The sequence below is a fragment of the Heloderma suspectum genome, chromosome 2, assembly GCF_057233095.1.
Source record: "Heloderma suspectum isolate Gila_16-S chromosome 2, 16-S_ref, whole genome shotgun sequence".
Lineage (NCBI taxonomy): Eukaryota > Metazoa > Chordata > Lepidosauria > Squamata > Helodermatidae > Heloderma > Heloderma suspectum.
In genome coordinates this window covers 348,738,213-348,761,575 of record NC_139459.1, presented here as the reverse complement: position 1 = coordinate 348,761,575, position 23,363 = coordinate 348,738,213, and the positions used below count along the sequence as shown (strand labels likewise).

General features: G+C 47.0%; 2 protein-coding genes across 7 annotated transcripts in view; both read left to right on the top strand.

The window, feature by feature from the left end:
- The window catches only part of LOC146355467 (tripartite motif-containing protein 10-like), a 35,666-nt gene extending 32,697 nt beyond the window's left edge, over positions 1–2,969 (top strand). The window contains exons 9-10 of one of the 2 annotated variants that reach the window (XM_084840923.1): positions 922–993; positions 2,694–2,969. In XM_084840923.1, coding sequence (XP_084697049.1) covers positions 922–993; positions 2,694–2,883 — 262 coding nt within the window. In that variant the 3' untranslated portion in view covers positions 2,884–2,969. Of the gene's footprint in view, positions 1–921; positions 994–2,051; positions 2,074–2,693 lie in introns of those variants that run through there. The other variant, XM_084840926.1, reaches the window with a different exon arrangement.
- On the top strand, positions 2,880–23,111 carry LOC146355466 (uncharacterized). Of its 5 annotated transcripts, none has more exons than XM_084840903.1 (7): positions 2,880–3,060; positions 7,041–7,123; positions 8,490–8,616; positions 11,564–11,665; positions 13,770–13,883; positions 16,183–18,249; positions 20,068–23,111. In XM_084840903.1, exons 2-7 carry the CDS (start codon positions 7,049–7,051, stop codon positions 20,145–20,147), a joined length of 2,565 nt encoding a protein of 854 aa, XP_084697029.1. In that variant the 5' UTR covers positions 2,880–3,060; positions 7,041–7,048; the 3' UTR covers positions 20,148–23,111. The 5 variants fall into 5 exon arrangements, with proteins under 5 accessions (XP_084697029.1, XP_084697030.1, XP_084697028.1 ...); XM_084840904.1 differs by having other exon boundaries at positions 2,978–3,060; positions 13,773–13,883; positions 16,186–18,249; XM_084840902.1 differs by lacking the exon at positions 2,880–3,060 and having other exon boundaries at positions 6,904–7,123; positions 13,773–13,883.
- Positions 23,112–23,363: the final 252 nt, after the last annotated feature.

The window sequence follows — 23,363 nt, the reverse complement described above, 5'->3', positions numbered from 1 at the left end:
ACCAAGTTTTCAATGTCTGGTGGAAGCTCATTGAAGAGGGGGCAAGGCAGAGTTCCCTAGGGAGGGAGTTCCACAGAGTGGGGGCCACCACAGAGAAGGCCCTCTCCCTCGTCCTCACCAGCCTAGCTGTCCTGGCTGATGGGACAGAGAGAAGGCCACCCAAGGCTGATCTTGTTGAGCAGCCTGTCTGGTACTTTATCCACTAAGTCATCTCTTGGTTAGAATCAAGTCAAGGATAGCCAATCCTCTAGTTCCTTCCTCTACTTTCTGTAGGAGGAAGTTATCTGCCACACAAGTCAGGAATTTCCTGGAGGGGCCGAGTTTTGCAGAATTTGTCTCCCAACAAATATCGGGGAAATTGAAGTCCCCCATTACTACTACATCATGCTTCCTTGAAACGTTGGCAATTTGCTTTTCAGAAGTTTTATCCTCGTCTTCTCCTTGATTGGGTGGCTGGTAGTAGACTCCGACCACCATGTTCCTTTTATTCTTTGCTCCATTTATTTTAACCCAGATGTTCTCGATGGGGCTACCAAGCTCATCCTCCCGTATTTCTGTGCAGCTATGTATTTTCAACATACAGTGCAACCGCACCTCCCTTTCTGTTCCTCCTGTTCTGTTTGAACAAGTTCTATCCTTCCATTGCTGTATTCCAGTCATGGGAGTCATCCCACCAAGTTTCAGTTATACCTATCAAGTCATAATGTCCCTCCTGTATTAAGAGTTCAAGTTCATTCTGTTTGTTTCCCATACTCTGGGCATTAGTACATAGACATCAAAGACCATGTGCTTCATAGTCTGGCTTTCTTCCTACATATTTTTGAAGACTATTATTGGGTACTATAAGAGCTGTTCTCTCTGTCATGGTGCATGAGCCTTCGTCCATTGTTACCCCCAACTTTACATCTCCCTTCCTCGTAGGATTCAGCTTAAAGCCCTCCTGATGAAGTTCTTCATGCTGTGGCCAAACACATCCTTCCCAACCTTTATGAGGTGCAACCCATTTCTTGCCTACAGTCCATCTTCCAGGAAGTATAGCCCGTGGTCCCAGAATCCAAATCTCTCATGCCAGCACCACCTTTGTAGCCAGTAATTCGCTCAGAGTATTTTTCTTTCCCTTTGTATCCCTCTTCTAACTACTGGAAGGATGGATGAGAAAACTATCTGGGCCCCAAAGTAGATGCATCTTGTCTCTAGTGTATGTGCATATAAGGGTGTAATCTTATGCATGTTTAGACAGGAAAACGTCCAAGCATGCCCCTGACTTTTTTTCTGACTAAACATGCATAGGATTGCACCCTAAATGTATATAATGTATATAAGATAGGAGACCTATCACCAGCAGCAGCTAATCCAGTAGGTTGTACGAGAGGGAGATGAGAGAGGAAGTAGGGCCATTCCACCAGCCCTACTGAAAGACTTTTTTTTCCCCCTCTTCCCTCCCCTTCTCATTTTCCTTTTGTGTCATGTCTTTATAGGTTCTGCCCCTGCAGGCAGGAAATGTCTTGTTTTATTGATCGTATATAAACCACTCTGGAAGCCTTTCTGGCTGAGGAGAGGGATAAAAAATACTTGGGGAGAGCAATTCTATGGCCCCTAGACAGAGTCTTGGGGGCCATAGAATACTTCAGATTACTGGATCCAAGGTCGGAGATGGCACTCTGGCCTCAGACCCAGGAGTCCAAGCTCCCCACCCCTGCCCCCTCACAGCTGGCATGGAGAGAACTTGTGCCCACTGCCTCTCTGAGGTCGCAAAGGTGACCTCAAAGAGGACAGAAGGGGGGCATGCTGGTGGGAGGTGAGGGGACCGCCGTATCCCCAGGCCTCCCCAGCCTCCTTCCCTCCCCCTCCCCGATGCCTCAGCTAGATGGGAGGGGAAATGCAGCTAAAATGTCCACTCGGCCACTCCTGCTCGGCACTGGATGGTCCTGAGCTTCTGAGTTCGAAGACTTACAGCCATCCCCATAGGATTGCGCCCTGAATAAACAAATGAATGCATTTGAACATTAAGGTAATGTGTAATACATAGCCTGCTATTTCATACCTTGCAGATGCTGAGGTATAGTTTAGAATATCGTCAGGCAGTTATCGTCAAGAGCGCTTCTGCCAAGGTAGATTCAGTGGATGGCAACAAAGGAGAGGGCCTTCTTGGAGGTGCCCCCCGCTCCCCGTATTGTGAAATAGTCTCTCCAGGGAGGTCTGCTTGGCACCAACACTGTCATCTTTGCAACACCAGGTTAAGACTCTCCTCTACTCCCAGGCATTTGAAGGCATATGATGGGGGTTCTTAATTGATTTGGTTTACTTGATCTTGGCATTTTAAGTGGTTTTTAGCTGTTTAAAATTGTTTTAACTTTTTGTATGTTTTAGCCCTTGCTGTAAAATGCCTGGAGAGAAGGCATCTTTTTTTTAGAGAAAGGTGTCTAATAAATTTAAATAATAATGGGAAATGAAGAGGAAGATGAAGAAGAAGAAGACAGAGGAGGAGGAGGAGGAGGAGGCAACAACTAACATGTTTAACCAACAAAAAACCTCCAGACACGGTCTTGGCTTTAAAATCAGCCGAGAACAAGCTATAAACACGACAGAGGACAGACAGAGCAGAGCCTTGAGCAATGCATTTTAAGGGCAGTGGCCTTTGCTGTAAGAAATTGATGTGTTCCACACACATGTCCCTATTTTTGTCTGTAAAGTATTGCAGGCCCTGTGGATTCTTCGGCTGCAAAAAAAAGCTGCCTTATCCTAGTTGAAGAAGAACATGCATTCCAGAGGAGAGACTACAATTCCCAGAACCCTCTGTGGCTCCCTAAAGGGAAAAGAAAGGACCACATTTCCCAGCAGCCCAGGGCTACCTGGGTGCTTGTCATCACAGCCTCTCTGTAGTTACAAGGAGGAGTGATGGGCTTAAGATGGGAGACTGACTGGCTGATTGGCTGTTTTGGTCTTGTGAAATAAAGACACTGCAGACCCGGGACAAAGACAGCTGACTTCGGGGTGGGGGTCGGGGGGAAGAATTGCATCAGCCTGCAAAAGCATCTGAATCTCACTTTGCAAATGCTGGTAAGTGGGAAGAAGGGACCAAATTCGGGGTGGGGTGTTTGTTCTCAGATCATGGAGAGAGAGCACTCTTGGCTTGGTCTGAAGATGCCTTAGCTTTGAGGAGGGGGATAGTGATAATTTCATGATACCATTACAATGGGGAAAGGCATTTGGGGGGAGCACCCCACCCCTTTGTCCTTGTGGAAGGGGGGAAGGAAAGGAAGATGAACAGGGAAGGCGGAAATGAAGTGATGAGGCCTTTTGAAATGGTCCGGGGGGGGGCAAAAGGGGAGGGGAAAGAGAAGAGCAGGGACTGAAGGTCCAGAGAAGAGTCTCTTGTTAACACGGGGAAGACAGGATAAGGCAGATAGTAATGCTGGTTTTATGATGTGATATTTCTGTGTCCCTTCGGAGGGTGCAAGGTGCAGAGCGTGTGCATCACAACGTTGAAAGGCACCAAAAACAGGCCGGTCCCCACCGCTGCCCTATTCCTTCGCCCCTGAGGTCAAGCGGGGGCCTTTGGGCATCACAACACAACATGACGTAAAGAGCGTAATATGGCCTGCTGCACACGAAGCTGCAGATGACTTTGCCACACACTGTGAGGAAGGAAAAGAGGCCAGCCAAACTGTGTAGCCAGCTTGAGGTTGGAGGAAGGAACAGAGGAACATAGAGTGCTGCCGTCTACTGAGTCAGAACCTAGGTCCATCTAGCCCAGTATTGTCGACACTGACTGGCAGCGGCTCTCCGGGGTTTCAGGCAGTTTTTTTCCCGCCCTACCTGGAGGTGCTGGGGATTGAACCCGGGACCTTCTGCATGCAAAGCAGGGGCTCTACCACTAAACCCAAATATAACTTCAATTCCCATCAACCCCAGTTAGCATGGCCCGTGATCAGGGATGCTGGGAGTTGTAGTCCCAAATATCTGGAGGGCACCAGATTGGGGGAGGCTGATCAGAAAGGTATTCACTTGATCGTGTTAGTCGCCCATGTTCACCTTCCATGCGCCTCCCGTCCAGGTGTGCATGAGTCCAAAGTGTTGGTTTTGACCTTTAAAACCCCATACAGTTCAGGCCCAGCCTATCTCAAGGAGCACCTCCAGCAACACCAGACAGGCCGTTCAACAAGATCAGCCTCGGATGGCCTTCTCTCTGTCCCATCAGCCAGGACAGCTAGGCTGGTGAGGACGAGGGAGAGGGCCTTCTCTGTCGTGGCCCCCACTCTGTGGAACTCCCTCCCTAGGGAACTCCGCCATGCCCCCTCTTTAATGAGCTTCCGCCACGCATTGAAAACTTGGTTGTTCAGGCAGGCATTTGGGGTGGGTATGGGTATTTTTAAACAATGTTTTAATGTATAATTTTACTGTTTTAAATTGTACTGTTGTACATCGCCCAGAGTGGCCGGATGACCGGCCAGATGGGCGATTAAGAAATTTAATAAATAAATAAATAAAAGTAATTGCAGGGAGGCTGCCCCTGACTTTGTGGTCTATCCCTGTGTGTGTTTATGTGTCTAAGGGACAAGCCATTCAGTGATATTCTTACAAAAGGACCTTTGTGGGGGAGAGGCACCACTCTGCACCATTGAAAATCCTGGCTCCAGTTGTTTAAGATAACTTGGTGCTCCAAGAGAAAGGGGATCATGCGAATATGAAGAACAAAGTCCAACATGCCAGTAATGAAGCACCTGAATAAATTGCACAATTTAACATTAGATTTCATACCTTTTGTCGGTTTATGGAGGATCCTGTGAGACGAACACGCCTCCTAATTTGACCCCTCCATTCACTCTTTCAGCAGATTATAAAAACACCCTCAGAATAATGTAGCCAGTACTTTTTTGTCCTTGTCAATGCATAGAATTGGGCAGGACAAAAAACTGCAACACTACATTGCTTACAGTTCAGTAAAGCACTTTTGGTAGTCACTGGGCCTTTCCAGATGAACACTGCACGATAAATATGAAGTCATGACTCTGTTGTTCAGGGCAGCCTTCTCAGAAGCACTCCTGTTGTGGGGTCATCACATTGTACCAGCCTTCAAGAAGGAATGTTTTGAGCTGGTTCGTGCCTAAGGACAACGAAAGGGGTTTTTTTAGACCTTGGGTTGACATGAAGGAGCCAGCATGCTAGCTGATGATGCTCATGGGGACTCTCCATCCCTGACTTGGTTAGCATGATGGCTAGAATCCAGAACTCTGGCTTGTTTCCCCAGTCTATGGGAACCCATCACCCAGGCTGCTTAGAATCAGAATGATTGTGCAGCTCCTCCCAAGACAAAAGAACCTTGGCTTATTATCTCCTGAAATCAGAATTGATCATCCGCTGCCAGGAAAACCCTTTGTTGCCAGCTTCCCTCCAAACTGATTTAGTTATTCTAGCCGTCATTCTGCCTGAGCCAGGTAGTCATCAGGGACCATTACTGGAGTGTGCTTTAAAACGATGTCTTTGTCATCACCGTTCATATGCAGACCATTTGGCGTACAGGGCCTGGCTCTGCTTCCTAGTACTTGGCATTTGACAACTAACACCTTGGGGCTGGGGGTGTATAGGAAATATAAGGGGAGCCAGGAAGCTTCCAAACTGTGCAAGTGGGTTCTCTGAGTATTCTTCCCCCCACCCACCCCCAGTCCTTCGCAAGTGTGTGCAGATTAGCATCTGTGCAGTCTCGCCACGTCCATTTCCTTGTATGTTACCTACTCCACTTCCTTGGGTAGTTGTAACATACAAGGGAATTGACAAGGCGAGATTACACACAGTGGACAGGTGATTCTGTGCTCTTGTGCACTTGTGAAAGACTGGAGGGGGGGAATATGAACCCAGTTGCATACTCCTGAAGCACCACAGGGTTTTTTTTTAAGATGGCAAACGAGTGCCAGTCCTTCCAAGGTGCCATTTTGGTGTCAGTGGAGGGGCAGTCTTTGGCGACGGTGGCTGGAGGTAGCACTGGTGAGATAACAAAGAGGGGCATGGTCCTTGTTGCCACTCTTGCCAAGCAGCTTTGTAGCGCTTGGGACAACTCGTGTTGCCTGGTTCGGATGTCACAACAAACCACCCTGAGGACAAGCTGTCCTCAACAACCCTACTAAAAGCCACGGGTTCTCAGGGTGGCTTATTTGCAAAAAACAATCCACACTGAATCACCTACACCGGGTTCAGATGTCACAGTAAGCCGCACCAACACTAAAATGGCTCACAACCCACCATGGCTTATCATGTTGTGTGAACCCAGTCAGAATATGCTACATTAATTCTTCCATTCCTCATTGGCTGGGTTCACACAACAAGATAACCCACACTCAAACATTGAATATGGGTTGTCATTGAACTGTGGGTTGTTGAAATGTGGGTTGCTGTGTTGCCTGAACCCAGCTGAGCTAACAAACCATGATTTGTTAACCATGAACAACCCATGAAGAGAAACCATGGTTTGTTGTTGGGTTGTGAACTGTGGGTTGTCCATGATTAACAAACCATGATTTGTTAGCACAGCTGGATTCAGACAACACAACTATCCATGGTTCAACAACAACATATGGTTCAACGACAACCCATAGTCAACCTTCATGTGTGAATTATTGTGTTGTGTGAACCCAGTCATTGACTGCGCTCAGACAATGTGGTAACTCACACTCAGAGGTTGAGTGTGGGTTGTCATTGAACTATGTGGGTTATCGTATTGTCTGAACCCAGCCACGACAACAAACCATGGTGGACACCCCACAGTTCATAACCCAGCAACAAACCATGGCTTCTCTTCATGGGTTGTTCATGGTTAACAACCCATGGTTTGTTAGCACAGCCAGGTTCAGACAACATGATAACCCACAGTTCAACAACAACCCACACTCAGCCCATATTCAACCCCTGAGTGTGGGTTATCATGTTGTCTGAACCCCATCATTGTGTCTTGCCCTCCAAAATATCACTTCTTTAGATGCAAGGTAGTATTGGGGAAATGCATTTCTCTGATACTCTCCCAACTGCCTTTCTTACTCCCACAGAGTGCAGCATGACATCCATATCTCAATCCAGATTGTCCTCTCCTTCCAGATGCTGTAAAGCGACTTCAGCAGAGCCAGCAAAGGTAAGAGGTGCTTCAGATCCACATGTGAATTTTGCTGGGGGAAGGAAAGCGCAAGAGAAGACTAGGTGCGCAATCCTATGCATTTTCAGACAGAAAAAAAGCCATACAACTCCCAGCATTCCCAGCCATCATGGGCGGGGGGGAGATTAAAGCAAGAGGAGACACTGACTGCATTTGGATGATCAAATCTTAGCTGAATAAACTGAGATGAACAGGTCTTTTCCCTGCCACACAGCAGCTTTGTGCGAATTGGCAAACAACCCAAGATAAAGCTTCCCGTAGTTTCTTCATAGTTTAATATCCAGGCTCGTTCCGAAGCTGTCAAGCATAGTTTCCCATTCAGATGAAATGGGAAATAATAGTTAATGTAAGACTTCCTGCTTTCTTTGTTGGGTCATGCAAAGGGGCTGCATGTGTGAATCCCAAAATTTTGTTCACATGTCAGATTATGAAGCCAAGGTACAATCGTTAGATGCATCTGTTGCCCTTTTCTGGACCATTTAAAAAAATGTAAATTCTCTTTTTAAGTTGAATGGTTGGAAGAAATACGCCCTTCCCATTTCAGATATTGTGCAATATTTTAGTTATCTTGCATTTAGTTTAGTTTATTGTTTTGTTTAATACAAAAAGAGAACCAAAAATGGTTTTGAATTTACATTGTTACTTTTTGCTGTTAAATTTAGTAATGTTACTTTAAAAAAGACAACAAATAAGAATAAGATAAGCGGGGGGAAGCAAAACTTTAAAAAACAGGGTTATAAGCAGTTATAATAATGGGTGACCTCGCTGGTTATTGTTCCAGCATTGACAAAACCTGAAAAAGTATAGGTGTTAAGCCTAAACTAAAATGCTTGTAATATCTTAGTTCATATGTTTCAACGAGACATCACATTTTTTAAAAGCCATGTTTATTTCTTTAAAGCAAGAATGCCTTCCAGATGTTGTTGGACTGCAACTCCCATCATCCATCACCATTGGCTAGGGCTGATGGAAGTTGCAGTCCATCAACATCTGGAGGGTCACATGTTCCCTTCCCTTAGGCTCACAATCTGAAAAGACACTACACAGAAAGAACAAGCCTCAAAAAAACCTAGTTTAAAGCTGGTTTATGATCCTGGCTTGTTTGGACACAATAAACCATAATCCGAGGTTCAGAGGGAATGTGAGGTTATCACCTTCTTGGTTTGTTTACCTGCTCACATAATGGGTAGAGTGAAGGGCTGCATGCACCCACATACTGCTTATTCACATGGTGAGTTTATTAAACCAGGATTCCTGGCTTAGGATGTGCGAACACAGCCAGTGTCAAGGATTCTGGGGAAATGGGGATTAAGTCAGTCTTCTTTTTTCTGTTTTGTTTTTGTAGAGTCAACCGACCTTTAATGATGTGGCTGTGTATTTCACAGAGGGGGAGGCTACTCTGCTCGATCCAAACCAAAGAGCCTTGTATAGGGATGTCATGGTGGAAAACTATGAGAACGTGGCCTCACTGGGTAAGGAATGAGACACTGGAAGCCTTTATCAGTGCCGTTGTCATTGGTCTTTCATCTTTTGAGGAGGACGAGTTGGGGGGGGTAGATTCTTGCATAATCCAAAGGTTCACAGATACATTATGTGAGAGTCAAGTGACACAAGGATCTCTCAACAACCCTGTCAAGCAGGTGACAAGTTTTTAGGGAGTTTGACTTGTCAAGATGGCTATGTACACCAGTTGCTGGGCAACATGGGCAGGATGGTGCTGTCACCCTCATGTCCTGCTTGTGGGTTTCCCGTGGGCCGCTGGTTGGACTTTCTGTGTGAACAGAAGGTTGGACTGCATGGACCCTTGGTCTGATGCAGCACACCTCTTCTTATGTTCTTATCATAGAATCATAGAATAGTAGGGTTGGAAGGGGCCTACAAGGCCATCGAGTCCAACCCCCTCCTCAATGCAGGAATCCAAGTCAGAGCATCCCTGACAGATGGCTGTCCAGCCTCGTCTTGAACGCCTCCAGTGTGGGAGAGGCCCACCACCTCCCTAGGTAATTGGTTCCATTGTCGTATTGCTCTAACAGTCAGGAATTTTTTCCTGATGATCAGCCGGAATCTGGCTTCCTGTAACTTGAGCCCATTATTCTGTGTCCTGCACTCTGGGATGATCAAGAAGAGATCCTGGCCTTCTTCTCTGTGACAACCTTTCAAGTACTTGAAGAGCGCTATCATATCTCCCCTCACTCTTCTCTTCTCAAGGCTAAACATGCCCAGTTCTTTCAGTCTCTCTTCATAGGGCTTTGTTTCCAGTCCTCCGATCATCTTTGTTGCCCTCCTCTGAACCCCCTCCAGTTTGTCTGCATCCTTCTTAAAGTGTGGTGCCCAGTACTCCAGATGAGGCCTAACCAGTGCAGAGTAGTACTTCCAGGGATTTGGAAGCTATGCTTCTATGAATGCAGCCCAAAATAGCATTTGCCTTTTTTGCAGCCACATCACATTGTTGGCTCATATTCTGCTTGTGATCGACAACAATTCCAAGATCCTTCTTGCTTGTAGTATTGTTGAGCCAAGTATCCCCCATTTTGTAACTGTGCATTTGGTTTCTTTTTCCTAGGTGCAGAACTTGGCATTTATCCCTTTTAAATGTCCTTCTGTTGTTTTCTGCCCAGCGCTCCAGTCTACCCAGATCACTTTGAATTTTGTTTCTGTCTTCCAAAGTATTAGCTATCCCGCCCAATTTGGTGTCATCTGCAAATTTGATCAGATTCTTATGTTCCTAAGATGACAGTACTTTTATCATCTGAGGCCAGGCTTCCCCAATCTGGCGCCTCCAGGCATGTTGGACTACAAATCCCATCACACCAGCTAGCATAGCCTGGTGGTGGTGATGGGACTTGTAGTCCAACACACCTGGAGGGCGCCAGGTTACCATTGTGCATTATTTGCAGGGCTGCCTTTGAAAATGGGCTGGAAACTTCAGCTGGTCCAAAATTGGGCAGCATGATTGTTAACAGGCTGACTGCAGTCTTGTTAGGCCAGCATGTTGTGATCTGCACTGACTTCCAATCTGTTTCCAGGCCCAGTTCAATGTGTTCATATTAACTTTTTTTAAGCAGGGACAGGGAACCTCTGGCCTTCCAGATGTTGTTGGATTGCAACTCCCGTCATCCCTCATCATTGGCTATGCTTGCTTGGGCTGATGGGAGTTGCAGTCCAACAACATCTGGAGGGCCACTGGTTTCCCCATCCTTGAATTAAACCCTAAAGGGCTTGGGGACACATGATCTGAAGGATAGTCTCCTCTCCTCCCACATATTCCTGCCTGAGCCCTAAGATCATCTTCAGAGAGCCATCTCCTGGTTTCTCTGCCAAATGAGATGAAGCAGGTGGCTATGAAGGAGAGGGACTTTTCAGTAGTGGCGCCCCTGTTGTGGAGTGCACTCCCCAGAGGGGCTCACCCAGTGCTGCATTGTAGTCATTTCAGTGCCAGGTGAAAATCTTCATATTTTCCCAGGTTTAAAGCATAAGAAGAGCCCTGCTGGATCAGACCAAGGGTCCATCTAATCCAGCATTCTGTTCACACAGAATGCTGGACAAGGAACCCACAAGCAGGTTTCTGACCAGGAACCCACAAGCAGGACACAAGTGCAACAGCACCCTCCCGCCCATGATCCCCAGCAACTGGTGTACATAGGCTCACTGCCTCTGATCCTGGAGTTAGCACATAGCCATCAGGACTAGTAGCCATTGACATCCTTCTCCTCCATAAATTTGCCTAAACCCCTTTTAAAGCCACCCACATTAGTGCCCATCACCACATCCTGTGGTAGTGAATTCCATAGTTTGACTCTGCACAGTGTGAAGTCCTTCCTTTGAACTGTCCTGAATCTCCCACTAATCAGCTTCCTGGGATGACCCCTTTGGGTTCTAGCCTTCTTCTCCATGAATTTGTCCAATCCTCTTTTAAAGGCTTTTCTGTTTTAAAAACATGTTTTAGTACTTTTTCGACATTGGGCACAACTAATGCTGATTTTATTGTAATACTGTTTTTATTTGTTTTAATTTTATATTGTTTCCCTATTTTTCCTATTTTGTAGTTTAAAATTTTCTCTCTACACCATCAAGAGAACTCGTTGTTAATGGGTGGAATAAATTAAATCCAACTGGATTCAATGAGTGGCTGTATTTCTCCAGCCTGGTGCCCTCCAGATGTTTTGCACTACAGCTCCCATCAGCCCCAGCCCGCATGGCCCATGATCAGGGTGAAGGGAGTTGTACTCCTTGGGAAAGACTGCCATACACTCAGACATATTCCCATGAATGTTTGTGTGTTAATTAAAAGTTTTCTTCCCTAATCGGAGCCCAAGGGATAGTCTGAGCTACAATTCTAAATTTAGTTATAATATCAGAAATAAGTACCATAAACATTCAGTATCTTCTGATGAGCCTGTTCTTTTCTTTCCTGAGAAGGATTTCTTTCCCCTAAACCTGATCTCATTGCCCAACTGGAACAAGGAGAAGAGCCGTGGGTTCCAGATTCCAAAGAAACGAAGGTCTGTGACACCAGTTTAGGTAAGGGGTTGTAAAGGGCCTGTTCTGCTTTTGCAACAACTACTGCAGGACTCAGAACAGTAACTGGAAGAAGTTGGAATTGGTGAAGATACATTTACACAGGGTTTTTACAGATACAACCCTTTAAAATTGCCATGTTCCCTTGAAGTTACAAATATGTAGGAATCCCATTACAAGAAATCATTAAGGGATAAGTAGGATATAATAATCACAGATTGAGAGCCGAGGTCAAGAAAGAGACTTTAAAAAAAACCTTTGGTCTATACAACAACTGGCTTGGATGAGTATCTTGTCCTAATCTTGACAAGAGTCCCCGGGGGAAGGCAGGCCAGTATAATCATAGAATAGTAGGGTTGGAAGGGGCCTACAAGGCCATCAAGTCCAACCCCCTGCTGAATGCAGGAATCCAAGTCAGAGCATCCCTGACAGATGGCTGTCCAGCCTCATCTTGAATGCCTCCAGTGTGGGAGAACCCACCACCTCCCTAGGTAAGTGGTTGCATTGTCATATTGCTCTAACAGTCAGGAGGTTTTTCCTGAAGTTCAGCCAGAATCTGGCTTCCTGTCACTTGAGCCCATTATTCCATGTCCTGCAGTCTGGGATGATTGAGAAGAGATCCTGGCCTTCCTCTCAGTAGTTGCAGCACCTCTGAAAGCAACAAGTAGGGACGTATGGATTGTGTAAAATCCGTTCTGTCAGTGTTTCGTAGATTGTCAGGTGCCTTTCATGTCGTCTTCCATCCATTTGCAGAATCAGGGTTTTTTTTAAGTTTCTGAATTTGTGCAAATTTGCAATTGCGCGAATATACATTTGTGCAAAGTCTCACATGCAGATATGCGCAAGTTCCCCCCAAATGTGCAAATTCCCCCCAAATGTGTATTTTCACGCTTTAGCTTATGGGGGAAATGTGCATTTTTGGCTGGGTTTTTTTATTTTGCATATTTTTCTACAGACAAAATTTGTGCAAAATTCGGGAAAGTTAGAAAAACGGTCTGTAAGTCCACAGAATCCACCCGACGGGAAAAGTCAGTCCGCTGCAGAATCTGTGGGCCGGTTTCATAAAAATCCAAATTCATTTGGTACCTTTGCGGATTTCTCCAGCAACCCTAGCAACAAGTAGGCAATTTGCTGCCACAAAGTCTATGAGTGGACTGAAGCCATCTATGCCTGCAGGGCCAAATCACCCCTCCCACACTCCACCCCCTTTCATGAGGAGTGGAAGGCCTTAAAAACAGGGGCATTAAACCTCATTCGTCCCAAGAGCCAAATTCAATTTCAGAAAAGATCTTGAGACATGCATTCTAGTGGTGGGTGGGGCCAAAGACAAAGGGGTGGGGCAAAAGGAGCAGGAGCAAAAATACCAGCATATTTTAACTTAAAGCTCTTGCTGCGAATAACTAAGCCTTAGAACCTTCTAGAATGGGGTAGGGAAGCACACAAAAGCCAGGAAACCACCAAAGGCTTGGGCCAAATCCAGCTCTCCTGTTGTCCCAGTCTGGATGGCCACACCCACTTTCCCCCAACCTCCGATCATATGGTGGTTTCCCGGCTTTTTGGCAGTTTTTTTCCCCATTCAGAAATGCCTCTCCTAAGGCTTAATGACCGGCAAGAAGAGCTGTCAGCTAAAATATGCTGGTGTTTGGCCCCACCCCTTTTGCCTTAGCCCCACACACCACTGGAATACAGCCCCCAAGAGCTTCTCCAAAATGGAATTTGGCCGTCAGGCTGAAAGAGGTTCTGCACCCCTGTAATATATCACTGAAAGATCATTATATAAATGCCCTGATTCCACATATGGATTGGGAAGCAGACTTCTACCTTCATATCCCTGGCCCCATAAAGAACTTCATGCTCAGATGTGGCCACCTACCCCTCCCCATACCCATATGAGACCCTATTTAATTAATTCTTAATGTTTATACTTTGTCCGTTAAGCTTATGTTCCTGGACATTGAATTTACTTGTTTACACATGTGTTGCCATGTTGCCCCAAGGCATTTGAGTGTCACGTGAGTCTCAGTTCCAAATTTAAAGATGTAAAAATGAAAAGACCACAAACAACAACAGCAGATTCCTTGTGACGCTGTTCTCTCCTTTCCCCAAGAAGCACGTCTTGCCACAAAACCGGAGCCTGTGGCCCTGCCGGAACGAGACACAGCCCTGCAGGTGCCCGATTCACAGGCTGCTGAGGAAGCAAAGGTTGTGGATGTCAGCTCAGGTGAAGAGGCCTCAGGGATTCCTCCAGTTAGCAGGCAGGATGATAAAAATCGGGGTGGTGTAGACATCTCCCCGCAAAACCCGAACCTATCGGTGGACTAAATAGAACAAGTGGAACCTGCAACAACATTAGAATGGAATGGAATGGAATGGAATGGAATGGAATGGAATGGAATGGAATGGAATAGAATAGAATAGAATAGAATAGAATAGAATAGAATAGAATAGAATAGAATAGAATAGAATAGAATAGAATAGAAGGGTTGGAAGGGGCCTACAAGGCCATCGAGTCCAACCCCCTGCTCAATGCAGGAATCCAAGTCAGAGCATCCCTGACAGATGGCTGTCCAGGCTCGTCTTGAATGCCTCCAGTGTGGGAGAGCCCACCACCTCTCTAGGTCATTGGTTCCGTTGTCATGTTGCTCTAACAGTCAGGAAGTTTTTCCTGATGTTCAGCCGGAATCTGGCTTCCTGTAACTTGAGCCCATTATTCCATGTCCTGCACTCCGGGATGATCGAGAAGAGATCCTGGCCTTCCTCTCTGTGACAACCTTTCAAGTAGTTGAAGAGCGCTATCGTATCTCCCCTCAGTCTTCTCTTCTCAAGGCTAAACATGCCCAGTTCTTTCAGTCTCTCCTCATAGGACTTTGTTTCCAGTCCCCTGATCATCTTTGTTGCCCTCCTCTGAACCCTCTCCACATGTTGCAGCGTGAAGATTTCTTGTTCAGTGCCCTCTTCCAGGACACTCCAGTCCATTCCCCAACCCATCCAGCTTTCTTCTCCCCCCATCCCAGCAGTCAGTCACCATTCTGTCCCAATCATTGGGATGCCCCCCCTTCAGTTGTTTTTCCTCTTGAGTGATTGCACTTCTTCCCCCCAGCCTGCTGATACCGCACTTCTGTGCATGGGTGGTGCCATTTTGGCTACAACGGCACTCATGCCTGAACTTTGGATATAGAGGGAATGATGCGAAACTCGTAAGCAGTGGAGGGTGGTGGCTCCAATTTCGGTGGGACTGTGAATCCGCTCTAGGTTTCAGGCAGAACCAGGCAGAACTCTAAAGGAGCTGTCCAAGGTGCTGAACCAAATCCCCAAACTAGGTTCAGCACCTTGGCTAGCTCCTTTAGAGTTCTGCCTGGTTCTGACTGAAACCCAGAGCGAATTTGCAGCCCCACTGAAATCGGAGCCACCAGCCTCCACTGCTCTTAAGAGATGCCGGGCAGTGCAGCGTTGATTCAGAAGTAAGTCCCATTAAACCCAATGGGGCTAATTCCCTACTAAATGTGATTTAGGATTTATTCAGGACAGGACTAGTTTTCCAGGAGGGGGCAACTTCAGGCCTTTCAGGTGTTTTGGCCTACAGCTTCCATCATCCCTCATCATTGGCTATATTGGCTAGGGTTGATGGGAGTTGTAGGCCAAAACATTGCCCACCCCTGCTATCAGGATTGCATTGTAATGGCAGCTGTTTCTCATAACTTCCCTCCTACTCAGCCATCCAAATATCTGGAGGTTAATACTTTCCTTCATACCAAGGGCCGGGAACCTTGGCCCTCCAGATGTTGTTGGACTCCTACTTCTGTCAGCCCAGCCAACAGGGCAAATGGTCAGGGATGATGAGAGTTGTGTCCCTCCAGAAGTTTTTGGACTACCTACCCTCTTTTAAAGCCATCTAAACTAGCTTTAACATCATCACCATATATTTTAATCCAATCCTGGGTTTTCCTATTGCTGATTATTATAACTGGCGGGGGTGGGGGGATGGATGGATGGATGGATGGATGGATGGAGATAAAGATAGACAGACAGACAGACAGACAGAGTGTGTGTGTGTGTGTGTGTGTGTGTGAGAGAGAGAGAGAGAGATTATATGTTTGTATGTAACTGGTTTTTAAATTATGTACAATATCGTATTTTTACGATAGAGACAGAGAGAGAGAGAGAGAGAGATGAGGGAGGGGGTGATTACGTGTTTGTATGTAACTGGTTTTTATATTATGTACAATATCTTTTTTCTTTTTTTTACAGTTTTTAATCTTTCTAAACCACCCATAGAGCTTTGGCTATTGCTCAATATAGAAATGTAATTAATTAATTAATTGTTTATGAATTAGCTATGTTTATGAAATTTGCTGTCTCGAGAGAATTAATTAATTAATTACATTTCTATATTGACCAAAAGCCAAAGCTCTATGGGTGATTTAGAAAGATTAAATTATCTTGAGACAGTCAATTTCATAAACAAAGTTTGGAAACATTCGATGTTGAGGGCCTCTTTTCTGTTTTGCCTTTTATCCCAGGAGATGACTTTAGGAAAAAGAACAAGTGTCGTGTGTGTGGGAAGTGTTTTAGTCAGAAACTTCCTCTCGCCAGACACCGGCGAGCCCACGTGGGACAGAAACCGTACAAATGCCTGAGGTGCGGGAAAAGGTTTGCTCGCCAGTCGCATCTTTTAAGTCACCACAGAGTCCACACTGGGGAGAAACCTTACAAATGTTCAGAATGTGGGAAACGGTTTTCTCAGCAGCCTCATCTAGTGAGCCACAAGAGAATCCACACAGGAGAGAAACCCTATACATGCCCAGAGTGTGGGAAATGCTTTGCTCACCACTCAGGTTTTGTAAAACACCAGACTGTCCATGCAGAAGCAAAACCCTATCAGTGCTCGAAATGCAAGAAGTGCTTTGCCCGCCCGTCATACCTTGTGAACCACCAAAGAATCCACACAGGAGAGAAACCGTATCAATGCTTGGAGTGCAGGAAATGTTTTTCTCAGCAGGCTCACCTCATGAACCACCAGAGACTTCACACAGGAGAGAAACCTTATAAATGCGTGGAGTGTGGGAAATGTTTTGCTGACTCCTCCACCTTGGCAAAACACCAGAGAGTCCACACAGGTGAGAAACCCTACAAATGCTTGGAGTGTGGAAAATGTTTTGCTTACAGCTCAGCCTTCTTGATACACAAGAGAATCCACACTGGAGAGAAGCCCTATGCATGTTCAGAGTGTGGGAAATGTTTCGGCCGCCAGTCACACCTTGTGAAACACCAGAGGATTCATACGGGGGAGAGAAGCTATAAATGCTCAGAGTGTGGGAAGTGTTTTGCTGACAAATCTACCTTGGTGATCCACCAGAGAGTCCACACAGGCGAGAAACCCTATAAATGCACCGACTGTGGGAAGTGTTTTGCTTATCGCTCAGTTTGTTTGAAACACCAGAGAATTCACACTGGAGAGAAACCTTATAAATGCCCCGAGTGCGGGAAGTGTTTTTCTCACCGGCCAGATCTTAAGATCCATAAACGAGTCCACACCGGAGAGAAACCCTATCAGTGTTTGGAGTGTGGGAAATGTTTTGGTTATAAATCGTATCTTGTGGACCATCACAGACTCCACACAGGGGAGAAACCTTACGAATGCATGGAGTGTGGGAAGTGTTTTGTTCAGCAATCAAACTTCGTGACGCACCAGAGAGTCCACACAGGGGAGAAACCTTACGAATGCACTGAGTGTGGGAAATGTTTTACTCAGCAGTCGAACTTAGTGATACACCAGAGAGTGCACACAGGAGAAAAACCATACGAATGCCCCAAGTGTGGGAAATCTTTTTCTCGTTGCTCAAGCTTTGTGAAACACCAAAGATCCCACACCGGAGAGAGACCCTATGAGTGTGTACAGTGTAGGAAATGCTTTGCGCACCATTCAGACCTTATGCAGCACCACAGAGTGCACACTGGAGAAAAACCTTACAAATGCTCAGAGTGCGAGAAGTGTTTTGCTCACCGCTCAGCGTTTGTGAAACATCAGAGAGTTCACACGGGGGAGAAGCCATATAAGTGCTTGGAGTGTGGGAAAAGTTTTGCTCGCCAGTCTAGTTTTACAACACACCAGAGAGTCCACACGGGAGAGAAACCCTATAAATGTGTGGACTGTGGGAAGTGTTTTGCTCAACACTCAAACCTGGCAACACACAAGAGAGTCCACACGGGGGAGAAGCCTTACGAATGTCCTGACTGCAGGAAATGCTTTGCTCAACGCCCCCACCTTGTGATTCACCAGACGATCCACTCAGGAGAAAAACAGTGCAAGTGCTTGGTGTGTGGGAAGTGTTTTGCTCACAGGTCACTTTTGGTCAGCCATCACAGAGTGCATACAGGAGAGAAACCCTATAAATGCCTCGAGTGTGGGAAATGTTTTGCACAGCGCCCACACCTTGTGACTCATCGGAGGGTGCATACAGGAGAGAAGCCGTATCAGTGCCCGGAGTGTGGGAAACGGTTCAGTCAGCGCCCACATCTTGTGATTCACCAGAAGGTCCACATAGGAGGCAAACGAAACCAGGCTAAGCCACAAAACTCCCATACAGGTGAGAGATGCTCAGGTAAGCTGGTTGCATATATAACAGAGACTTGGAGCGGGGAGAGTGTCAAAGTGTCGCTGTGTACTCTCTCCACATGGACACGATGCACCTCATTGAGGGTTCTGTGTCACTTGAGAACAGGGCCCGCAACTGTCTGGGATAATGGACAGGTTTTTGTCCTCCATGCAATGTGCAGTGCCTTATTTTTCCCCATAGAAATGAATGAGGAGAAGGGGGAGCAATTGGGGATAGCATTGGAGTGGGGCTAAACCTGCTACTGTTGACATCTGTGTTTGGGGATCCTCTTTCAACTTTTGTTCCCAGTTAGAACTCCTTTACTTTGTCCCATAGAACAGGGGCCATTGAGAACTGGCTGAGCCCCGTATGTGCATAGTCCAACCCTTGAGTCCAGTTTCTGGTTTGTTGCAAGAGTACAGGTAGACATCTGGAGGTCCGTGGGGCATGACCCCCTCAAAGACTTTCCATAGGTCCATAGTAGAGACTTCTTGTGTGTACACACACACACAAACTACTATGCAGCTCAGCAACTTCCTCCCAAACTGAGACACAGGCAAATGGACCACTAACCACATTTCATTTAATCTCCATGAACCAGAGGCTTGGTGGATGGGAGACCGGAGGGACTTAAGCAGTGGGTGGGGGGAGGGTTCAGGGCCTGTTTTCATAAATCAAATGGGATGCCTCCACTTTGCCCACCCCTGGTGCATAACATTTTTTCTGTCAAGGGTTTCATTCCCCCGCAGATAATTTGTCAGAGGCTGCATATCACTGATTGGTGGGTCACCCCTCTTCTCTCTCCTCTCTCTCTCTGCCACCCCATTTCTCTCTCTTTCTACAATTCCTGGGTGCCCCTTAGCAATGTGCATTACACGCCTCTGGGGGAGGCATTTCACTCCCTGTATTGAGCCCGCCCGCGCTGGTGCAGCCTGATGCTGTTGGGGATCATTTCCCCAGGATGCCCTCCAGGAAAACAGCCATCTTGTGTGCTGTGATGTGCGTGCGCTCACACACACACACAGTACACAAAATGAAGTATTAGCTGAGCCCACACCAGAGAGCTCGCACAGGCTGATTCTAGAAGACCATGGCAGCATCACACTGCACTAGAAAGATAGAGGCGAGAGGAGTATGGAAATCATTATAATGGGGAGCCGTGGGGGTTGACGGGGTGGGGTTGGGCAGGCTGGGGGTGGCAGGACAATACCCAGAATGCGCTTTGGCTGGCACTGCCAAAGGGCTGGATGCGCCCAATCTCATCTGATCTCGGAAGCTAAGCAGGGTCAGCCCTGGTTAGTACTTGGATGGGAGACCGCCTGGGAATCAGGCTTCCTGCATTGAGCAGGGGGTTGGACTCGATGGTCTTGTAGGCCCCTTCCAACCCTATGATTCGATGATTCCTTCCTGCCCAGCAGGCTGCCAGGGAAGGGACAGATTGCTCTTGCCAGCAGTCTGAACTGATCACATGCAGAGGGCTTTTGTAATGAGGCTGAGGGCCACATGAAATTAGGCCTAGGGCTGCAGGTTGCCCACCTCTGTTAGTCACCATTGGGGGCAGACCCACATTTAAAGGGACAGGTCTCCTTCCACCAACTTTGGCCCTAACAGTCTGTCTTGTAATTCTTTCCCCACACTGTGGCGCTCCTTCGTCACAGGCAAACAGGAAGAGCACCCTCTCGTGGTGCCACAGCGCCATTTCCGTCTCTCCGGGGTTCTCTGAGATTTGTTATTTCCCCCTGCTCCCCAACCCTTCTCCAGGCCCTGAGTTGGTCATTCTCTGGCATTTCTTTAAATTATTCCTCCTAGGACGAAAGCTGAGGATGGGGCATTCCTCCCCCAAGACCGGAAAGCATCAAAGCCACCGCACAGGCAAGAAAACTGTGTGAACAGCTTTCACGTGGGAAAAGATGGCACCGGAAAGAAGCGCTGTTTCGTAAGAGAAGCCGTGCGGAACAGATGCCGCCTGGACAGCAGAAGGGTCACTTGAAGAGAGAGCCTTCGATTCACGACAGGGTTCTGATAGGGCATCCGAAGAAATCGCATGCAGGGGTTCGACACTTTCAAAATACTTTGCAAATTGGGGGAAGAGACATACATAATAAATACAGCATCCCCGCATCTTTTGCGAGCTGCCTTTCGGCACCAATCTGGGCATTACCCCGTAATGAAAGAAGTATAAGCAAGGCCTGCATTGGCTGTAATAGCTTTTGTTGTTCCGGTAGCCAATACAGTAGCTTCCGCACCTTGGATAGCTCCTTTAGAGTTCTGACTGGTTCTGACTGAAACCTGGAGCAGATTCACCACCCGACTGACGCTGGAGCCACCAGCCTCCACTGCATCTAACCTTTGACTTGTCTCATGTTCCTCTCAGGGAGAGATCTCCGGGTGTATGCCAACAGGGAGCCGAGCCCTTTTCCGCAGCAGCGGCAGCTTGCTCGCTCTAGCGGTAGTTCCTCTGGAGCATGTGGCTCCGTGGGCTTCCCCAGCTGCCCCTCAGAAGCCATTCGGACAGGGCCGGCCCTTCAGGGGTCCCACTCCAGCCCTCCAGGCTTCCGCAGAAGGCCACATACCCCTTCCTCAGGCCCCACCCATTTCCCAGCTTTCATGCCGTTTTTCTTCCCGCCCTAACTGCTGAAATAGCCGTCTTGGGGCTTAGTGACTGGCTGTAAGAGATTTAAGCTAAAAGAGCCTGGCGTTCTCACCCCTCCCCTTCTGCCTTTGCCCCCTTCCACCACTGGGATGCGGCCCCCAAGTGCTTCACTGAGATGGAATTTGGCCCTTGGGCTGAAAGAGGCCCTGCACCCCTGCATTAGGAGGCGAGGAGCCTATGCACTTGTGCGCTCCATGTAGAACAGCAGCTGCCAGACTAGACAAGGTAGTGGCGGGATGCTGAAGTGACACATAGACCTTTTTCCATACTGGGAGGGTGGGGCAAGGCAAGGAATAGCCCAACAGCAGGCAACCTTTTTTCTATTGAGGGTTGTAGTCCCTCAGAGGAAATCTGTTGTGGGCCGCCTGTTGGCGGTGGGCAGGACCAAAACCAGCAGTGGACACAGCAAACCTTTTCACTCTCTCACTGCCATTCCCTTCTCTCTCTCTCTCTCTCTCTCTCTGGGCAGTATCCAATGGTGTCGTTCCATTAGTGCAAATGACGTTGCAATAGCAGAAACTAGGTCCTGAACTATGCACAAGAGAAGAATCCAACTGAAGTTACGTTTGTGCAAGCGGTTTTGCGTAACTCTTGTGCAACGTGTCGTACAACTGGTTGCACAGCAGCTTTGCACCCATTGTGCAATCGGTCGTGCATTCTGCTTGTGTAACTGGTTGCACTGGTTGTGTAACTGGTTGCTCACACAACTACTCACACAACCGGTTGTGCAAGCATAATGGGCAACCGCTTACGCACTGGATTAGCAGAGCTCTGCTAGCGCTATCTGGGTTTGCAGAATGTCACCATTGGATAATGCCGTGTGTGTGTGTGTGTGCGCGTGTGTGTGTGAGAGAGAGAGAGAGACCCCCACTTCTCTTCCTGCTAACCCCTTTCTCTCTGCTAACCCCCTTTTTATCTCCCTCTTTTCTTCTTATCCCCACCCTGTGGACTATCAGGGGAAGAGCAGATCAAATCTTGATGGGCATCTCTGGTTGCCACCACCTGCACTTTCTGCTAGAACCAGAATGGGCAACCTTTCTGTTGAGGGCCATATTCCATCGGGGGTATCTGTCAGGCTGCATGCTGGCGGTGGTGGGCTGCCTGGGTGGGATGAGCCCTTTTCTCGCTCTCTGCCTTTCTGCCACACCCCCACCTTTTTTTTCTCACTGTCCACCAGGCTGCCAGGGGAGGGACAAATTGCTCTTGCCATAGGTCTGAACAGATTGCTGGCAGAGGTCTTTTGAAATTAGGCGAAGGGCCTCATGCACCCATCAACCCCTGGGCAGGAAGAATAGAGCCTGCTACCCATCAGCATGAGTTAAGTTCCACTGAATGCAGCAGTCTAAACTTTTATGAGGCCAAGACAATTATCTCTGTATTGTTCAATGTACATGAAGGGATTGGTGGGCGCCCTTCTGTTCTCTCGCATGCTCTGCATCTTCCCCCAACCTCGTAGAATTTGAAATGTCATTCCAGTCCATTGCTGGAGAAGTCTGGAAACAGGAGGTTTCCAGACAGGCAACTGAATTGCCGGCCTGAAATCTGAAAGGGGTGAGTGGGTGGGGAGAGAGAACAAGCCATATTATTGCAACCAATACAGTTTTAAGACAGTAGGGAGGTTAATATATTTTTGTATTTTACGACCTCCTTGGGTATTTTGAGTTTGTTTGTGAGACTCATCCCTGTGGGAAAGGACTGAGGTGTGCACAAGGTTTTGGTATCTACTGCTTCTGGGTATTAGGGTAGGATTTAACAATGCACCATCCTGAAGGTGAAGCCAACAAAGAAGTGAGTGAAGAATAGAAAGGAAGCGCTTTGGGGGCAGTATTAAAAGACTGTGAAGATCTGTTTTGTTTTTTCCTTTTACTTTATGACAACTGACAAAATGGGGATCTACAATGAATGGGCATTTTGTTGAGGACACTACAGCTGATTAAATCTGGATGAACTAAAAATAAGATGCGTGTTTGATATATAGTATTCCTGTATGCTGAGTGCTGTATAGTGTGATTTGATGAGTGAATTATATTGAATGTGTTTGTTGTCCTGTAAATATTTTATGTCATACAAAGATTGTAACTCGGAGAAAGAGATGGCAAATTAGAGTCATCCAATCATTTTTTCGTGATTGTCATGGACTAATTGCATGAAAGTAGTTTCTTTTATTGTTGCTTCATTAAAGTACAAGGATTGCACTGTTAATTGTACTGAAGTAACTGTTTCGATTTGGCTGATAACCTCTGCTATGTAAATTAGTAATTGTCGGTTTTATCACTGGAATTACTTTGTACAAAATATGTACAAAGATCTGTAGGAAAAGTAATATCTTATAGGGAATTCGAAGCCCTAGATCAAGGGTGGGCAACTTGTAGGGAAGACATTTGGAGGACCACAACTCCCATCACCTCTAGCCAGCATAGCCAATGGCAAGGTATGATGGGTGTTGTAGGCC

Bases quoted from the DNA above. Each gene is read 5' to 3' on its own strand.
- LOC146355466 (XM_084840899.1), top strand. From the start codon at position 6,974: ATGCAAGGTAGTATTGGGGAAATGCATTTCTCTGATACTCTCCCAACT. The intron at 8,617-11,563 runs GTAAGGAATGAG...TTTCCTGAGAAG, and splicing joins TGAGAACGTGGCCTCACTGG to GATTTCTTTCCCCTAAACCT. The intron at 13,884-16,182 runs GTGAAGAGGCCT...CTTTTATCCCAG, and splicing joins GGTTGTGGATGTCAGCTCAG to GAGATGACTTTAGGAAAAAG.